At 36.1% G+C, this 17,377-nt stretch overlaps 1 protein-coding gene across 5 annotated transcripts in view; it reads left to right on the top strand.

Annotated features, from left to right (window-relative positions):
* The window catches only part of LOC116426388 (dual 3',5'-cyclic-AMP and -GMP phosphodiesterase 11), a 296,890-nt gene that overhangs the window by 147,095 nt on the left and 132,418 nt on the right, over positions 1 to 17,377 (top strand). For 2 of the 5 annotated variants that reach the window (XM_031975245.2, XM_031975244.2), the window contains exon 1: positions 14,993 to 16,518. The exons of 2 other annotated variants lie outside the window; for them this stretch is intronic. In XM_031975245.2, the coding sequence (XP_031831105.1) occupies positions 16,479 to 16,518 (40 nt within the window). In that variant the 5' untranslated portion in view covers positions 14,993 to 16,478. Of the gene's footprint in view, positions 1 to 3,344; positions 3,498 to 14,992; positions 16,519 to 17,377 lie in introns of those variants that run through there. One more of the 5 variants, XM_031975247.2, reaches the window with a different exon arrangement.

Raw genomic sequence — 17,377 nt, 5'->3', positions numbered from 1 at the left:
TTATTTTTTAAATTTTGACCAGCCACCCTGTTATGGTGTTATATTACATTTTTAGAGTAGTTGAGCAGCAACAACGAAATAAGAACTTGGTGTAACAATTTCACTGTAAATATATTTTTATATACAAGGACATTCAAAGAGTTTTCGGAAAATGGTTATTATTCGTAAATAAAATACTATATTTATAATCAATTGATGTGTACGTAAACTTGTTGACGTTTATTTTATAAAGTATTAGTATTAAACTTAATTTACTCTGTTGTATTTCTATTTATCTTTTCCGAGATCTTTTTGAACGTCCTGCATACTAATAAAATACCAAATGTCAAAATGTTTTATACTGAAGTACGTTTAATTATATTTATTTTCTTGCCAATCGTCAATTAATAATTAAATACAAATATTTTTCTTTCCTCTTATTTTGACTTCTATTGTATTGCGTTAAAAATCTCTTTAATATAATTTACGTCTATATAAGCCATTTTGAGTGCAGTTTTGTATAGAAAAATATAACAATCACCTGCGGCTGGAGGATTAAAGGACACTATTTTTATGGGTTCATGATAATGATAACGTTACCATAAAACAGATCACTCCTCTCGCGTACTAAGCTATAAACGTAACAATGCTAGCCATAACGTGTTCTTCTATAATAATAGCTTTTAAAGATTCATATTTTAACTGAATAGGATTACCTTTAAAGTGAAACATAAAATTAAAAATTCCATACTGCTGAAGATTATTCGATACGCTACACTTATCTTGGTATTTTTGTATCAATTACTTCTATTTCCATACAAATAATACAAAATGATATCTGAACGTCTGACTCTTCTATATTTATATGACAAATTATGTAAATTTGATGAATTAATTTAGGAATACAATTTTACATTATAAGATGATATGTTATAATTAATGGATTATAATTACTTAATATTAATATATCAATTTTAATGTAATTTATTTTTAAATATTAACATAATACGATTTTAATGATTTTTGTAATAATGAAACCTATATACAAGTGAAAAAATGAAAAATAATGCTATATCTTATAGCAGTGGATAAACCTCACATTTAAAAGAATTTTTATCATACAACTTTACACAATACCTGAATCACAAGTCATTAAAACAAGTTTTATAAAGTGATGTTAATTAAATTACGTAAATATCCAAATCTCTTAAAATATCACTTTCATCAAGAAGAATTGTTTTTGTATAACTTTGTTTGTATCTTATTAATTATAAGCCTAACAGTTCAAAGGTGATTAATATATATGATTTATAACTGATTAAAAGTATATTCTAATCAGTTTCTCATTCAGCCATAAATACAGAAGATATTCACATGATTTCATTTGTATGATTATACATTTTATAAATACCCGTGTTTAAAAGAAGTCAATATTACTTACGAGCGTGCAATTCGAAAACTTTCGCAGAAAAATGATTTCTTCCGGAACATTAATCTTTTATCGCAAGAAGTAACTGTTAAATAATCATTCTGCTTCGAAATTCATTCGAAATTGCTCATCAAATATGAAATCGTATACTGATTACGCGAGAATATTTTTGACAAGCGTATTTCAATTACTTCATCGTGTAAGTATAAATATAAATTGTATTTGAATTAGAATTGATGAGAATTCCTTAGTAATGTGGTCATGCGTATGCAGGTACGCCAGCTATAAAATGAACCTCACATGGCATTATCCCCGGTCCAACTGCACGTCACCGCAAATATCATCGAACGATGCTAAGATTATTTCTGGTGCAGAAACCGGTGAGCTACATTCGATGTCAGGCGTCCACGTCCAACTCTCGTTAACCTAGAAAAATTGACCAGGTTATAGACGATTTGCTAGTGCAGTAATGCTCGCTTAAATTCCACAATTTCGGGTCTCAGCAGTGGAATTTAACCGAGCAGAAAAACAGGAAGAAGCTATTTGCTTCCAGGAACTGACTCGAGCACAGCCTGACAAAGGCAGAGAATCGACATACTGAGTGGAAGCGGAATAGACACAGTGCGTCAAGCATCGAAGATCGAAACGCAGGATTTCAAAGCAATGCCGCACACATCAAATATAAATGCAATGAAGAAAATTTCCATTGCAATAATTTTAACCTTACTTTCTCAAATGTAGTTTCAATGAATTTCTGATATTGTTGTAAGTAAAATGAGTCAAAACACGATGGAAATCTGGACTAGTTTGACCGACTTAATGTAATTAGCGAAGTTAAAGATTCATTTGCTCCAAATTGATAAAACTAGACCAATTTATGTTGTGGTTGGACTCATTTTAATCAGAAAAAGCGCAATAAACCACTGGTACTATATTTGAAAAGATAAGATTGACATGACTAAAATTGATATTTTACTCTTATTGAGGTGTGTCTGTTTCCCTTCCCCTAACTTTATTCATTTTCTGCCCCTGTCTACTGGGATCACATTACATCAGTGTAGCCAGATCGGTGAAATTGAGGGGAACACAGTTTACCTTCTCCCTGGCGTTACCGTTTATTTCGAGGCTGTGAGTACTGGGGGAAGAGTGGGGATGGTGCAGTGGAATTAAGCCGAGCAGATTTCTGTGGAATTTAAGCGAGCATCGTGTATCATGGTCTTCTCTACCCGTATTCATCGTTCTGTCAGTAGAAGCCAACAGATTTCCGGGCAAGAATCGCGGTACAGTATTCTCGCGATTAGTACCTAAAAACTGGCACTACACCGAGTGCATTCTGTTTGTCCTTTGTGAAAAGGATGGTACGAATGAAATAACAAGAAATCCAAACTTCGAAATGATCAAAACAAACAGATGAATGAGAGGCCGTAAATACAATGTTAAACCTTTTTATTTTTCATTTTTATTGATTGAAATTTTTATCAATTATATTGTGAGGTTTCTCTAATTAAAACGAGACCAAATGCGATATATTTTGGTGCATATTTACTTATTTAATAAATTACACTAATTTATTTTCTCCTAGTAAATTGTAATTTAAAGTATGTCATGTTTAGTCTTGTTTTAATCAGAAGAATCTCACAAAGGCGTTAATAAAAGTTTCACTTATAAAAAAAATTCTTATAAAGAAGTTTTATCAGTGCATTAATATTTTTTCACCGATATTTATCACCACTGAACAACGTATCATATAACAACTGCTCGACCGTCGAGCTTCGTGGCTTGCTGAGGGGACTCGCCCCTCAATGGTGGGGATGACTACCGGGTACTAATCCTGCAGATCGGAGCGGGTGTATACTAATCGCGAGAATACTGTAGTTCTGCCGCGAAGGTGCTTCACAGTGACTAACCGTCGTGACATTATTTCGGTCCACGGTGGGGAGATTTGTTGGAATTCATTTAAAACACTGAACCCGGTGCGTCGCGTCGTCGTGTTTGTTTCGTCACGCGTAAATAAGCGTCTAATTAACTCGCCCACGCGGCGCAGCGCAATTTGCTTGAAAGACGTTACGAGAACAGGAAAAGGGAAAAGGTAAAAGAAAAACGATACATTTATACATACACATACAGGCGCGTGTGTTTATTTAACGCAAAAGTCGTTATTAACTCATTACATTGATATTTATAATCGTACCGCAACGCGCGCAACAACCGGCCGATATCTTTATTGCTGATTTAATTGAAATTTATTATGACCAATTAACTAAAGTTGCTACGTTACGATTGACCGGAAACCGGGACGATAGTTTCGTTAGAATGGTCGTATGTTACTAACCGGTAACTGACACATATGAATTCGCGCCGAATAAGACCAAAGACAAACAAATTACCCCGCTATGTGAAAATTAATTATCCCCCAGGGAAATGCACGCGTATACGTTCACCACAATCATGTCCATTTTTAACTTTGTCACATTGCTGCAAAAGATATTGTTGGGAACAAGGCATGTTATTATTACTGTCGACATTCCTGGTTTAGGTTCATGGTATTAGAACTACTTGTAATGCCGATACATTGTTTAAAAGAATCGGTCTTGATATGCCTATATCGCCGTAATTCTTACTACTAATCAGAAAGATTTAAATCTTAGGTTGTTGCAACCTTACCAGTCGCGCTAATAGCAGCAGGAAGTGACACATCTATAATCTTGCAACAAAATAATGCGTAAAAGTATGATTCATGCATCAATATTTAAAAGAAATATTACGTCCTCTGTATGAGATATTTTATCGATGTACGCGGTGTTCGATGCAACTAAAACAAACTGTCAATAAGTACCTTCCAAATGGTTAGATATAGAGGAAAATGATGCAGGTTAAAATGAAATGGTATTCAATAAAGTATAATGTGGAAGTAGAAAGAAATTGACGGAAGAAAAATTCGATCGAAAAGTGTCAAGCGGCGCAATTACGCTTCTTTCGTTTCAGCTCAAGAACTGCATCACGCTTTCCTACTTTTACGTAAAAAAATTCTAAATGGTACGATTGGTCCATTTTTATAATTGTAAGCAGGTAACAAAAAAGATAAAAATAAATAATTAAAGGAAAGACAAACAAATAAATTCAGTTTAATCCTACGAATCAATGGGCTGGCAACTTTTAAGTAGTGTAACGGAGAAACGTGACCTCGCCGCTTGGCACTCGAATGATTGAAATAATTCAGAAGTTATTACAATTAAAAATTTACAAACATCGAAATTTGCAGATACATTGAAATATTGGGTAGTAACAAAATATGAGGTAAATAAGTTCAATCTGCAAGTCTGAAAAGAATTTTGAGAATTTAATTATAACTTACTAAAAATGCACATAACTGCAATGATCGAAAAGTCACTTCTGGTCAATTTGAAAGTAGCATTGTCATTTCACTGCTACATGAATCTAATAATACAAAATAATGTTCAATACATTCGAACGTATTTACGTTACGACCTAATAATTTAATAAATTTTTAATTATAACAACTTGTAAACTAATAGATTAGGGGTATAAGTATAAATGTTAACACACTTTTATGGAAATTAAAAAACTGCATCGTTCGTTTAGTGACAATTAGAGAAGTCCATTATAAAAAAGGTTTAATTGCATTTTATAGATACAATAATGCATAAAAATATATAACATTATTTCTAGATTATGCTTCATGCGATACCATTTAGCGGAACACTCTATGGCTAGATATTAAACCACCATAAAATTCTTTGTAAGCGATAATTTAACCTGTTAACTGTGGAATTTAGTTTGAAAAATCTCTCGTTTTGCGCACTATAAAATAAAAAAATGAAGTGTATTCTTCAAAAACAGAACGAATGCACCTATGGTATATTTTAATGAAAAACCTGGATACTGTTGATTTGATGTCCAGTTGTAACTTGGACTCGATACCGCGTAGTAAGCAACAAAACATATATTAACATATTAACAAGGTGTGTCTTATGCTGTGAATAAATGGCAACATTGAAACGTAGCCCAGGGAAAACCATAACCGATATTTTGCTTAGTCATCATATCACGTTGATTTATGTAAACGAGGTTACGTATGCCAGGCGATTTTTGTTCCTTTCCATACGATTGATTTTCACGGGCAACGAATTTATGAAGTTTCGTATGAAATTCGAAAAATCCTTCACACAGGCATTTGAGATATTGAAAGTGGCATCTAGAATGGAAGCAGAGTTGAACTTGAACATAAGATAGATGAAGAAATAACATCGAAAAAGATCTCTGTCATAATATTTTTACGCAAAAATTTAAACAGGAAGTTTTGTCGTTAAATTTAAGGAAAAAGTAATTATTTATTTTTGAAAAATAATTTATTTCTCAATCTAATTATATGTTCAGTATTTATAGTTCCTTACCTCTTGTTAGACGTATATAAACAGAAGATACTTGAAATAGGATAAAGTTCTAGAAAAAGAGTTACAAATCTATAAAAATTTTGCCAGAAAAACTGTCTGTTCGATCTAATATTTGATTCTTTACGCTAATACGTCTGAAACACATCTGAAAGTTTTTAGGGAAACACAAGTCAACTGCAGCTTCTTTGATCAGTAGATCAGCACTTTTCTTTATTTTCGAATCAGAAACTGTCATGAAGGACAGGGGTTTTAACTGAATTGATTCGACCAAGGAAATTTCGGTAACGGAACTGCGCTATTCACGAAAGAAGCGTCCCGCAAATACTTTGAACGGTGGAAGAAACAATGAGAGCTCTCTATGCTATTTGAAGGGAAGGATTTTGAAGACAATAAGATGGAACAGTCTCTAAGTAAGGCGAAAAATTTATATTCCAAAAGTTCGGGAACTTTCTGGTTAAATCTCGTAGGACAACATGAATACAGACACGAAGACTCATATGGCTAGATTCTCTTACTGTTTCATTCAAGTGTTCATACTGTCTCCCTCGTATGCACGAATTCTTAAGAAGAGCGAGTGTTGTATTTTGTTTAGCACCACTCGCAAATCAAGTACGTGCAAGAAATTGCATGGACCCGTAGACGATAGAGTGAGAGAATTGAATTCATACATAAAAACTTGCTCGGTGTCGTTCTATTTCCTTCATTCATCACTACGTTTCATTCTCGAAAATGTATTCACTTGTGCCTGGTAGAATAGAAATGGCTCGCTACTAAAGTTGTCACTTTAGTATTGTTTCTTAAAATAAGAATTCAAAATTCTCAACCCATACAAAAGACAATTCAAAATTATTAAATAATTATACCGGTGGGTAAAACTTTTGAATTGCAAACGTTTTTCCAGAAACGCAAATTTTTAATAATACCTGAGTAACGCATTAATAGATCATGAACTATAGTAGATATCATTTTCAAAGCTTTCACATTTAGAGACTCTCTAAATTGTTTAATTTTTAAGGTGATGTGCAAATAATGTTCTTCTAATTAAGAAATGCCAATTCGAGGTTAAATAACAATTTCATATATTGAAATGTTACATAGTGACCACATATTTATTGTACATATTCTTTTTATGATGTTTCCTTCGGCTGCAAACTGTATTTGTAATATCTGTAAATTAATTTGATGCTTCTGAATCGTTCGAATTGAGAAATTTAAGAACTCCGATTTCAATTTAAGCATGAAACTTGAGACGTTATGTAAAATATTTGAAGGTCATTTTCCACGTAACAGAAATTGAAGTAGATAATTGACAGGACGCCCACAGTGGCAGCAAAGATAAAAGTTATTCTCATTACAAAATAGAAGTTCTTAATTATTTGAGATTTTTGTAATTTCGAGATGTTGAAGCTACGTTTAAATTTTGTAAAAATCTACAAATTTTCTGCTTTACTTTCTTTAATTTTCAGTTTGCTATAGACATACGAATAATTGTAATCATCATTAAGTCAAATGAAAACTACATCACTTTGCAGTTAAATGAATGACCACATAGATATTCGGATGATCGACTTGAATACAGAAAAAAATGTCATGAAAACGATTGACACAAATCATAAGGATTTTTACTATTACTATCAAACCATTTTCGAGAATTTAATAAAGTTTTCAAATTTCAAAGGAATTGTGCATGTTCTATTCTCCTCTGAAAGTAGCAAGAATGAAGAGAAAATAGAAGTCAATTAGAAACTCAAAACGATGAAATACGAAACCCTTTTTCACTTACAATCAGTAGTTAAAGACATTGACACATTTTATAGTTCTTGTGCAAGTAAAAATGAATGAATAACTTGAGAAATTTCTTACAATGTATAAATATTTAAAATAACTTTCAGATAATATTACATTGAAAGGAATTAAAAGGAAACAAATAATCTTGAACGCGATATTCTTGAAAGATAGATTTAATTTGTTTGTCGCAGCTGAAGTTTGATAAGTTGGTTTTCATTTACTGAGTCTCAGAGTTTACATAAGAATCCTCAAAAAACACTTGATTTTTTCTGATGTTCAAGACTAATCTCAAAAATTAAATAGGGCTTGAAGCAAAATTTCGTTCTCACTTACCGAATAAGAAATGTGCATTAAAATTTTATTTTATGAAATACATATTTTTTTTCTAAGAGGTAACATTTTTAGTGGATATGAGAAAATGTAAGTGATGTATAACTAACACTCATTCTGCTCATTCTAGTTTAGAATATTTATTTCTTATGGTATATTATTCTATAACAAATAAAAACTAATCTTTTTTTATTGATTTTACTCAAACTACCTTGAGTACGTTATATTCTACAAGCTTCATACTTAAAACCATTGTTATTCACAATTATAGTAATGATATAACAGGTTTAGTTAATAACTGAAAATTCCTCGTATATGCTAATAATTTAAACATTCATTGTAGTGTTAAATCTATAAATGATTGTAAATTAATACTCAGCAAAATCTTTGTGGAATCGATAACTGGTATGTTACATAATAATTACTGAACACTGAATATCACCAGATGATAATTAATAAGATTCGCTTGTAAAAGAAGTAATCGTATTCGAAGAAATAAATAACACTTATGATTTATGTGTTGTTTTTATAGTTCTGCTGTTTGACAGAACAGAATCTATAACCAATCACAATGACAGGTTCCGTTTTTTTTGTTTCGAAATTTTTGATATCTTGAAAACAGTGACTATTCGAAACGACTTTAAAAATAAATAGTTCACTTGAATACTATCATGAATGTCTGAACAAACTAAAAATAATCTATTATTACAATTTGTATAGGGATGACACATCAATCCTATTAAATATTCAGTAGTTATAGTGTTAAAACATAAAGCTTTTAAAAATTCTAATACATCAAAAATGTTGTATGTTGCAATTGTACTTTTATTTCGCTTAAATTTTATAGGTACTTTCAAAAATAGTAACGTAACTCCTGAACATGGTTCCAATATTTCGAATGTATGATAGCTGATTGGAATCATAAGCATTTCGATCTCTAAAAGGTTTTATAGGTAATACTAAAGACACTGAATACAAAAAAGAATTCTCAATAACTAAAAAATTAAATACGTTACAGTCAAATTGTTTTGTGTCCGTTACAGTCAAGTAAATTTAAATTGGTGCATGTAACAAGTTTTTTTCAAATTGTATTACAATTCATTATAAAATAGATAAATTATAATTATCATTAAAAGGTATTTACCTACATGACTTCTTTTTTATAATTCTTGTACACAATGTATGCACAAAAATTAGAACAAAGATTGCTAGGTGCCATTACACTCCGTAATAAAAAAATTAGGGCCACCCATAGTTTTCTGGTGATAATCATGTAAGTAAAATGCCAAAGTGTAATTAGTATTATATATATATTTCCATAGTAATAATTTGCAAAAATAAAAAAGTGATTATACATAATGTTTTATCATTGAGAATTTATTGTCCAAGCAGTACATCTTTTTTTATATCCTCCAGACATGAAACCTATTGAAAATGTCTGGAATTTACTGAAAACTCTTGTTACGAATCATCTATCACTATAATAGCAGATTTAAAAGCAAAAATTGATGAAATTGGCAAAACTATGCCAGAAAGGACAAATCCTATAACAAAAGCATCGGGGGAAACACAAATTATTAATAATTATTTATTTAGAGTTAATTAATTAATCTTAAGAGTTAAAAAATGATGTGATCTTTTTATCAGAGAGTGTAAAATGCTATAATACTCTAAGTGTGAGAGAATCCAGCAATCAATAATCAAGGCAAGATCAATAATCAATAGAAGAAAAATTTATCCGATTTCAAAAGCGTTCAAAATCTGTCAAATACTGAGAGGTCCCGACTGTCTACGTGTTTATGTGGTTTCAACTAGTTCAGCGTGAAACTTACTTGAGTAAAGAATTCGTCGTGGAATAGATTAATTTTATAAAGTTTTTATCGGTAAATAATTTCAGATAATATAGTTCACGCACAGTTTAAGGACTTCTAGAAATATATTCACAGTAAATATAAGGTACACAAACGCAATTAATCGAGAATTAAGACCATTATTCACATATGTGTAATGGCATCAGAGCGTCAGTCGTCATCCTTAAATTATATTGTTATAAAAGGAAATACTAATGGAATTCAAGGTGTTGAGATTAATTAAAAAATAAATTTGCTGAAAACAACTGCGAGCAACAACATTTCTTAAAGATAAAGAACATATTTTAATGGCAATAGCAGAAGGCTATCTAGTACGTTCCAGTTCTTCGTAAATGTTCGTTAAATGTAATTTCTTCTATCATTTTTATACATTTAACCCATTTACATCATAAAGAAGTATAAAAAAGAAGGCCCTTATCATCAATTATTTTCTTAACCCCTTGCCTTATAATAACGTGTTAGACCCGTGGTGAACGTGGTGAAGTTTAAACAGAATTTAAAACATATAAATATTACTCAATTTCTTTGAATTTAAATTAACTATTATTCTTTTGTTATTAATTACTATATTTTATGGCAAAAATAGACATAGAAAGCACATAGAATTTTTTTCGTTTTTCATTCAATTATTACTGACAAAATTGTTGTATCAATCACAGTTGAAAAATGAATCATAGGGCAAGGGATTACTTTTATTTAAGTAGAAAAATTACAACAAATGAAACGAACTACTACTAATCAGAATTACTACTTTCATTTCCGATAACACCCTCCACTTTATATATATATATATATATGCTCCGGTGATAGTGACCAGAAAAATTGAGCGTATACATGCGCTAATAATGCAAATGGGTTTAAAGAAAATGTATCTTCTAATCTGATAAATACATGCATACATCTATCCTGTGTATACACCGACTTACGTCCTTTTCGACTTACGTCGCCCACTCCAGAACCAATTAGAATGTAAGTCCGGGGCTCCACTGTGCTCAAATGGAATACGAGCTCAATGCTCGCAATGTATCTTCGTAGAAAAAGAACAAATGTAATCTACGTGTACTTCTCGCTGTTCTACCTCTTCGCCTCTTACCAGGCATTCGTATACTTATGTAAATAGACTAACAAGAGCGTGGTTATCACACGAAAGCCGATGTAAGCACATACCCGACGGCTAACAGCACAGATAACAATTTTTATCTGACTTCACGGCTTCGAAATCATCATACATACATCTCCCGCTGCTGAAACGTCAATCCGTTTCGCCATTTCGCCGGTAGCCGGATTTTCAGCTTTCTACGCGACAGGATACCGGAATCTCGACCTCATACATAATTACTAAATTTCTTATGCAACAACTTTACCCAGTAACGAACCGTTCGAATGAATTCCAGATCGAACGCAGAGCTGCAGCGTCAATTATTTGCGTAAACATTGTACGTTTACCTTGAAATTCTAAATCCCCCAGATTTCCATTGCTCTTTCGTTTCCGTGGACGTTGGCGTTGCACGGGGTCACGCGAAAAAGATTCCTGTCTACAACCGTTAAAAGTAAATCAACTTTATGAATTCAAAGCAAGAAAATTGCGGTAATTTAGTGCAAGCTTTTACTTTCTTTTTAGGGTGTTTTAAAGCATAATCTACAGGAAATGAGCTATAAAAGGGCTGAACTAAAATTGCTTACAGGACTGTCTTTTAAATATTATATAAGACCGCATTTTATTGGTGCAAAAAACAGTTGAAATTAAAAATCAATTAAAGATTTAAAAATTTAATGTTTTTTCTCTAGAACGAAGTATGATTATTAAAATAAAAACAGTTGGCATCAAATCGACTGATAACTAATAATAATTTTTATTCGTTAAAATTTTGTTGATTTATCATTAATCTATTGAGTTGAGAAATAAATCATTGCCGTTTATTTTACAATTGAAAATTGCCACAAAAAAAATGTTTGAACAAATATTGTATGTCATTCGAAAGTGAAATTTTTTCTCTACACGCCAATGTTCTTGGATTTTATGGTTGATTTAATTTTTGTTTTGATTTAGATCATTGAATGGAATGTCAAATTTTTAAAAAATGAGCATTTTTGACGCATATGTAGTGTGCCACAACAAATGTCGAAAATATTTACTTTTTTCAAATTGACATTCCATTTTAATGACATAAAATAAAACAAAAATTAAACAGACCATAAAATTTAAAAACACTAACGCGTAGAGAGAAAATTTTCCTTTCAAATAACATATAATTTTTGCCAAAACATTCATTTTTTGACAATAATTTTCAAATTTAAACTAAACGGCTTTGACTTATTCCTCAAGCCAATATTATTCCGGAAACATTTATTAATCTCTTCAGTAGTATCGACGCTCGATGTTTAGTTGCAGCTGTACACTTATAGTTCGATCTTTCCAAAAACATTTTGTTTATGAGTTTACAATTGCTTGTAACATACAAGTAATAACAACACATAACTATCTTTGTATGTATAAACATCCAAATGTGCTGAAGTTTTTGTCGCTTTAGTTCTATTATCAACAAAAAATTTTCAGAGGAAGTCAAACAGTTATGCGTTGAAGTTTCCAGTAGGTATTGTTTTATTATTACTTTATTGATATGGCTTCGAAGTATTTCGAAACTGGTTTTTTGTCAACTTTCTATACGTCCCGCAACATAACTTTAATTTAAAAACTCAAAATATACCTCTGTTTTGATCGCGTATACAGGCAGTCCCTTTCCATTCTATAAATGTAATTAGTTTCTAAACCATTTGTTATTTAACAAATGTCTTGTAATTTTTTTCTCTTTTGACAGGACAGTATTTATGTACGAGTGAGAAAAATATTATGGTTGCTAGTATTTTTTCAAGTATAATCATGTAATTTTTTGCAACAATCGACGCAGCAAATCGTTGTCTACAAAAGAGGTGTTGACTTAGCTATATCAAAAGTCCAACAAAACAGAAACAATTGCATCTGAAACATTTCTTAAGTACCGAATACTTCCGGAGATAATTACATTTGTAGATTAAAATGGAACACTCTGTAGATACTACTTCTATACCCTGCACACGCCTATAACTTTGATAATTTATCTAATTTCCATGAACGTCGTTAAGCATATATCGTAGACGTATAAAAGATTCGAGCAATGCAAAAAGAGATTCGACTTCAGAAAACCGTATAGACTAAAATCCCCATGAATTAAGAATTTCAGCTTCATTAATTTCATTCCTTTTACTCGGCTGCACAGTGTAATCGATATGCTTACCGATATTGTTACACTTGCAAGCCTTTCACGAGAGTTAGCGAAAGAAGGAAACCGGGAGCGATAAAGACGTCACGCGTAGTCCGTCGGCAGCGTTCCTAAAACGCACTCGTGATGGCACGGACGATCGACATTGGATCCAGTTGCGGCCGGCGATCGCGCGCGGATAAAAGTGAGAATCCGCATAGATAATGGTTTCTTTAATTCTCTGTTCGCGTGCATCCCCGTGATTCGCGCGAATGTCGACGAATAAGTGGAAAGATCGAGCTAAGTAATTCCGCGAGTTTCCGCGAGTTTCCGCGAGTTTCCGCGCGTTCGCGGAACTCTTTGTTTAAAGATTACTCTTATTTATTCAGTGATATGTTCTTCCTCGTTAGCTGTCGCGTTACGCCATCTTATATGTAATTTTTAAATATCATCGGAAAAGAACCGTTATATCAGCCACCGCGGAACGCTGTAACACTTTAACACTTTGACTGCCACGTTACCCGAATTTCGGTGGCACCGTATTTTACATAAACGTAAATATTCATTTTCTCAGTGATACATCGATCGAACCGAATTTGATTGGATCTATGAGACGTAAGAAAGACAGCAGAGTAATCGTTACGAAGAAACTTGATTTCTTAGTTCCCGCTTTATTAAGAAACCTGTTTCGACTGCATAGAAGTTTCCATGGGTGTTCACTTGACAGTCAAACTGTTAAATCATCGTGAACGAACGGACAGCCGCGAAATCGAAGGGACTCTGCTTGTCAAATTCGAAAACCCGAGATTTATCGCGTTTCGATCTCCTTACGTCGTAGATCCTCAAATCCGATTCGCTCTACGCGTCAACATGGAAACTGCTGTTTAAACTGGGACAAAGGTTCCGTTACTCATTTGTGATTGGCACGAATGTCAAACTGTCAGAGAAAAAAAATATGCCCGAATGTTCGCAGTGACACCATAATAACACAGGCTCGCAATGCCACGGCGGAATATGTTAAAAATTTTGCAAGTTTTTCGTACCGCTCGTTGTCCCTGTCGCTAAATCTCCCGCCTGCTCCTTTCTTCCGCCGATTCTCGATACTTTCTCCTTTTTCAGCACTCGAATTCTGAAATCTTTCTTTCCTCCTTCTGGTGGCTGGCTGTGAAATCCTCGCCTGCCCCCTCTAGCCGTCTCTCTCCGTCCGTCCCTCCAGCATCATCCTCCCTCTCTATCGTTCTCTTTCAGTCGAAGCGTGGTGGTCTCTGTCTATTGTCTTCCTCCCCCTATCCCTCTCTGTCTCTCCGCCTCTTTCTCCGTCGCTCTCGCTCTCGCGCTCCCCTCTAGCTCGTTCGGCTCGAGCTTCGCGAGAGAGTAACTCGACTCGATTCCGACACGGCAGTCGCGGTTAAACTCGCGCGGGGAACGTTACGTGCACGAATTGCGCGGCACGCGCGTTGTTCATGCGCAATCAGTGAGAGAAAGAGTGTGTCCTCCGTCGCGACGATCTTTCGTTTCGCCCGTCGATCCGTCGATCCCTGCGTTCGCGAGTTCACCTTTCGAAAAAGGAAAAAAACTCCCGCGACGGATCGGCGAAAGCGTGGCGAGCTTCGTCAACTGTGAATAGTGGATGCGTTCGAACGTATCGGTTCGGGAACAGTTTGGGGACAGTTCGGTGATTTCGCGGTGAATAGATACGCGACAGATACCCTCGGCGAGATCCACATTCGCGTCGTATGGTGCGCGATCCGGTGGCAACTCTCGTTCGCGAGTTGGAATCGAGTTCGCCCGGTGACACGCAGAAGCGAGAAAGTAAACAAACGCGCGTCGAGCCTGGCGAGATCGTTCGCGATCGAGCGCGCGCCGGATATCTGTGACATCGATCGAACGGACGGCCGGGATCCGACGGTGCGGACGATCGTCCGCGTAACACGGGGAACCCCGGTGGGATCGAGGAGCAGCGCGCGAGCTCCGAGAACAACGCCGTTGGATGAGCACCGAGCAGAGAAATTCGTCGGTCGCGTGGAACACCGCGTTCTCCCAGGCGACGAGAACATCGTAACCGATCAGACGGTGAAAGAAGAACGGAGAGAGGAGAGCGAGTCGTGTCGTCGAAGATACGAGACGTATCACCCGCGCTTTTTCTTTCGCGCGGCACGAGCGAAAGAATAAGGAACGGGTAGCGTCACGGGGAGGCGGGAGTGCGCTCGTAAATCAAAGCTGCTCCTCGTCAGTATTCTTTGTCAGCCGAAGAATAATTCGAACGTCAGATAAAAGCTAGGCCGGGAACAAGTGGCGCGAGACGAACAACCGCCGTGCCGATTGTCCTGGATACGTTTCGAAGTCAGCTGTTGATCGAACGGGTCCGCGTTAATTCCGGTTCGGCAATTATCCGCGACCGTCGCGCAACCGTTTAAGTTGTTCGCGGAACGGTCGCCAAAGGTATGCCCGGGAGAAAAAAGACCGCGCGGCGTTCTTCGCCGAAACGATTTTACGATTAACGGGGCTGCCGTACGATTATTCGACGGACTCTCTCGGTCCACGAGTGTCGGTATCGCTGAATAATCCGTTTAACGCTGCGACCGGGAACCGGTCGCTCGTTCCTTCTCCTCGGTGCGTTGACAATTAGTGCCACGTCTCTGACAAGACGGTTCGATCGGTCGTTGAACATTCTCTACGACTAACGATCAGGCGATCGGAGTCGCTCGTGTCAGCCGCGCGACCGATCAGACGTTTCAGTTTTCATCGCGATCGTCAGGTCGCTGAGAAATACCGGGCAGGAATCGGCAGCCGGTTTCGGAGAGCGAGGAGCGAGCAGTCGGTCGTCCAGTGGCGACCACGTGGGTGTTATCGGGAGGAGAATTTGTTCCGAGAGAGATCGGCCGGCTACGTGGGAGCGATTACACGAACGAGTTCATTCATCGTACGAATTCCAGTGCGGCGGAAGTGACGGGTCGGCTGCTTCCTCGAAACTCGGCGTCGCGCGCGTCTCGACTTTTCCAGCGGAGAGCGCGTGTTGGCGCGTCGCGCACCGACCCAGGCGCACCAGCTAGCGCGAGTCGCGCCGAGTTGTGTCACGGACCGAAGCGAGAAGAGAGAATAGCGAGGGACGTAGAGAGAGAAAGAGAGAGTGAGAGAGATAGCAGTGCGGAGTGGAGAAGGGAAGAGGAAACACGTCGAGGAACAAGGATGCGGTTGTGGCAGAGAGTCGTGGCCTGCCAGCCGACCGAATGTCCTGCGGGACGCACGGTCAGTCCTTGAAGGACACCGCGCGCGGCGGTTTTCGTCTCGTTTCGAAGGATGAACTACTCTCGAAACGGCGAGTTGTACGCGAGACGAGCACCGCTCGGTTCTTACACGACCACGTTGGTTATGAACGTGATTGCTCCACTTCGTCGAGGCGTATCGCCACGGTCAGCGCACGATTATGCAGCTGAAGAAAGCGATGCTTAAGATATTCGATCAATGTGAGTTGCTGATTTTCATTGATTCAATTGTTCCTCTTTGCCTTTTCTTACACCCTTTTACACCTTTCTCTTTTTGTGCCCTTTTAGTCCGTCCGCTTCGGGTTCTGTTTCGGTTCCTCCTTTTTTTTCAGCTTGTCTTTCGTCTTCTTTTCTCGCGTTGGGTTATTGTTTCCCGTCTGGACGCGATGAAAACGCTTTCAGACGGGTGAAAGTTCCTCGGGTTTACTCGTTTCGCTTACTCGTCGGTTTTTATGTATCTCCGCGGCGGCATCGTTTGTCGCGGTGATAGATAGAGCCGCGAGGAAACGGTCTTCTTACGCCGAATATGTACCTCGCGTCCTGCGATGCTGCATATAATTGCGCGCGTCGGATGTTAACAATCGTATAGTTGCTGCGTACCGTTGCAAAACTCTATGCAAATGCTTCAGACGTGACCGATACGCGTTAGTATGCGGTTACTGAATAATACGTTTCCTGGGCTCTTAGAACACCGAGGAAGGGTGATTGAGGTTTTTCATTGAAGGAATCTTCGAAAAATTTTGGAATTTATTTTAACAATAAATATGCCACTTTATGTGACGATATTTTTTTGATAATTTAATGGGAATACCGTTACGATCTGCGAATTTGAATTATTAAGAGTATTTATTTATTTTGTAAGCTTTGCCATTAGACTTTTTCTTTTACCTATTGATCTATTTCAATATGGTATCTACTCATTTAAAAACAGCGGAAGGAGAGAATTTGATGTATTTCTTTCTGTTCTTCGCAACCCATAATAAGCAAGAAAGAAAAAACATTTTGATTCGTTTAAAATTTTCAGAAATTACTGGTAAACACTTTTTAAAGAAGCAATGCT

This window comes from Nomia melanderi, chromosome 12 (assembly GCF_051020985.1).
Source record: "Nomia melanderi isolate GNS246 chromosome 12, iyNomMela1, whole genome shotgun sequence".
Taxonomy (NCBI): Eukaryota; Metazoa; Arthropoda; class Insecta; order Hymenoptera; family Halictidae; genus Nomia; species Nomia melanderi.
Note: the sequence above shows the minus strand (reverse complement) of the source record. Positions and strands in the feature narration are given on the sequence as shown.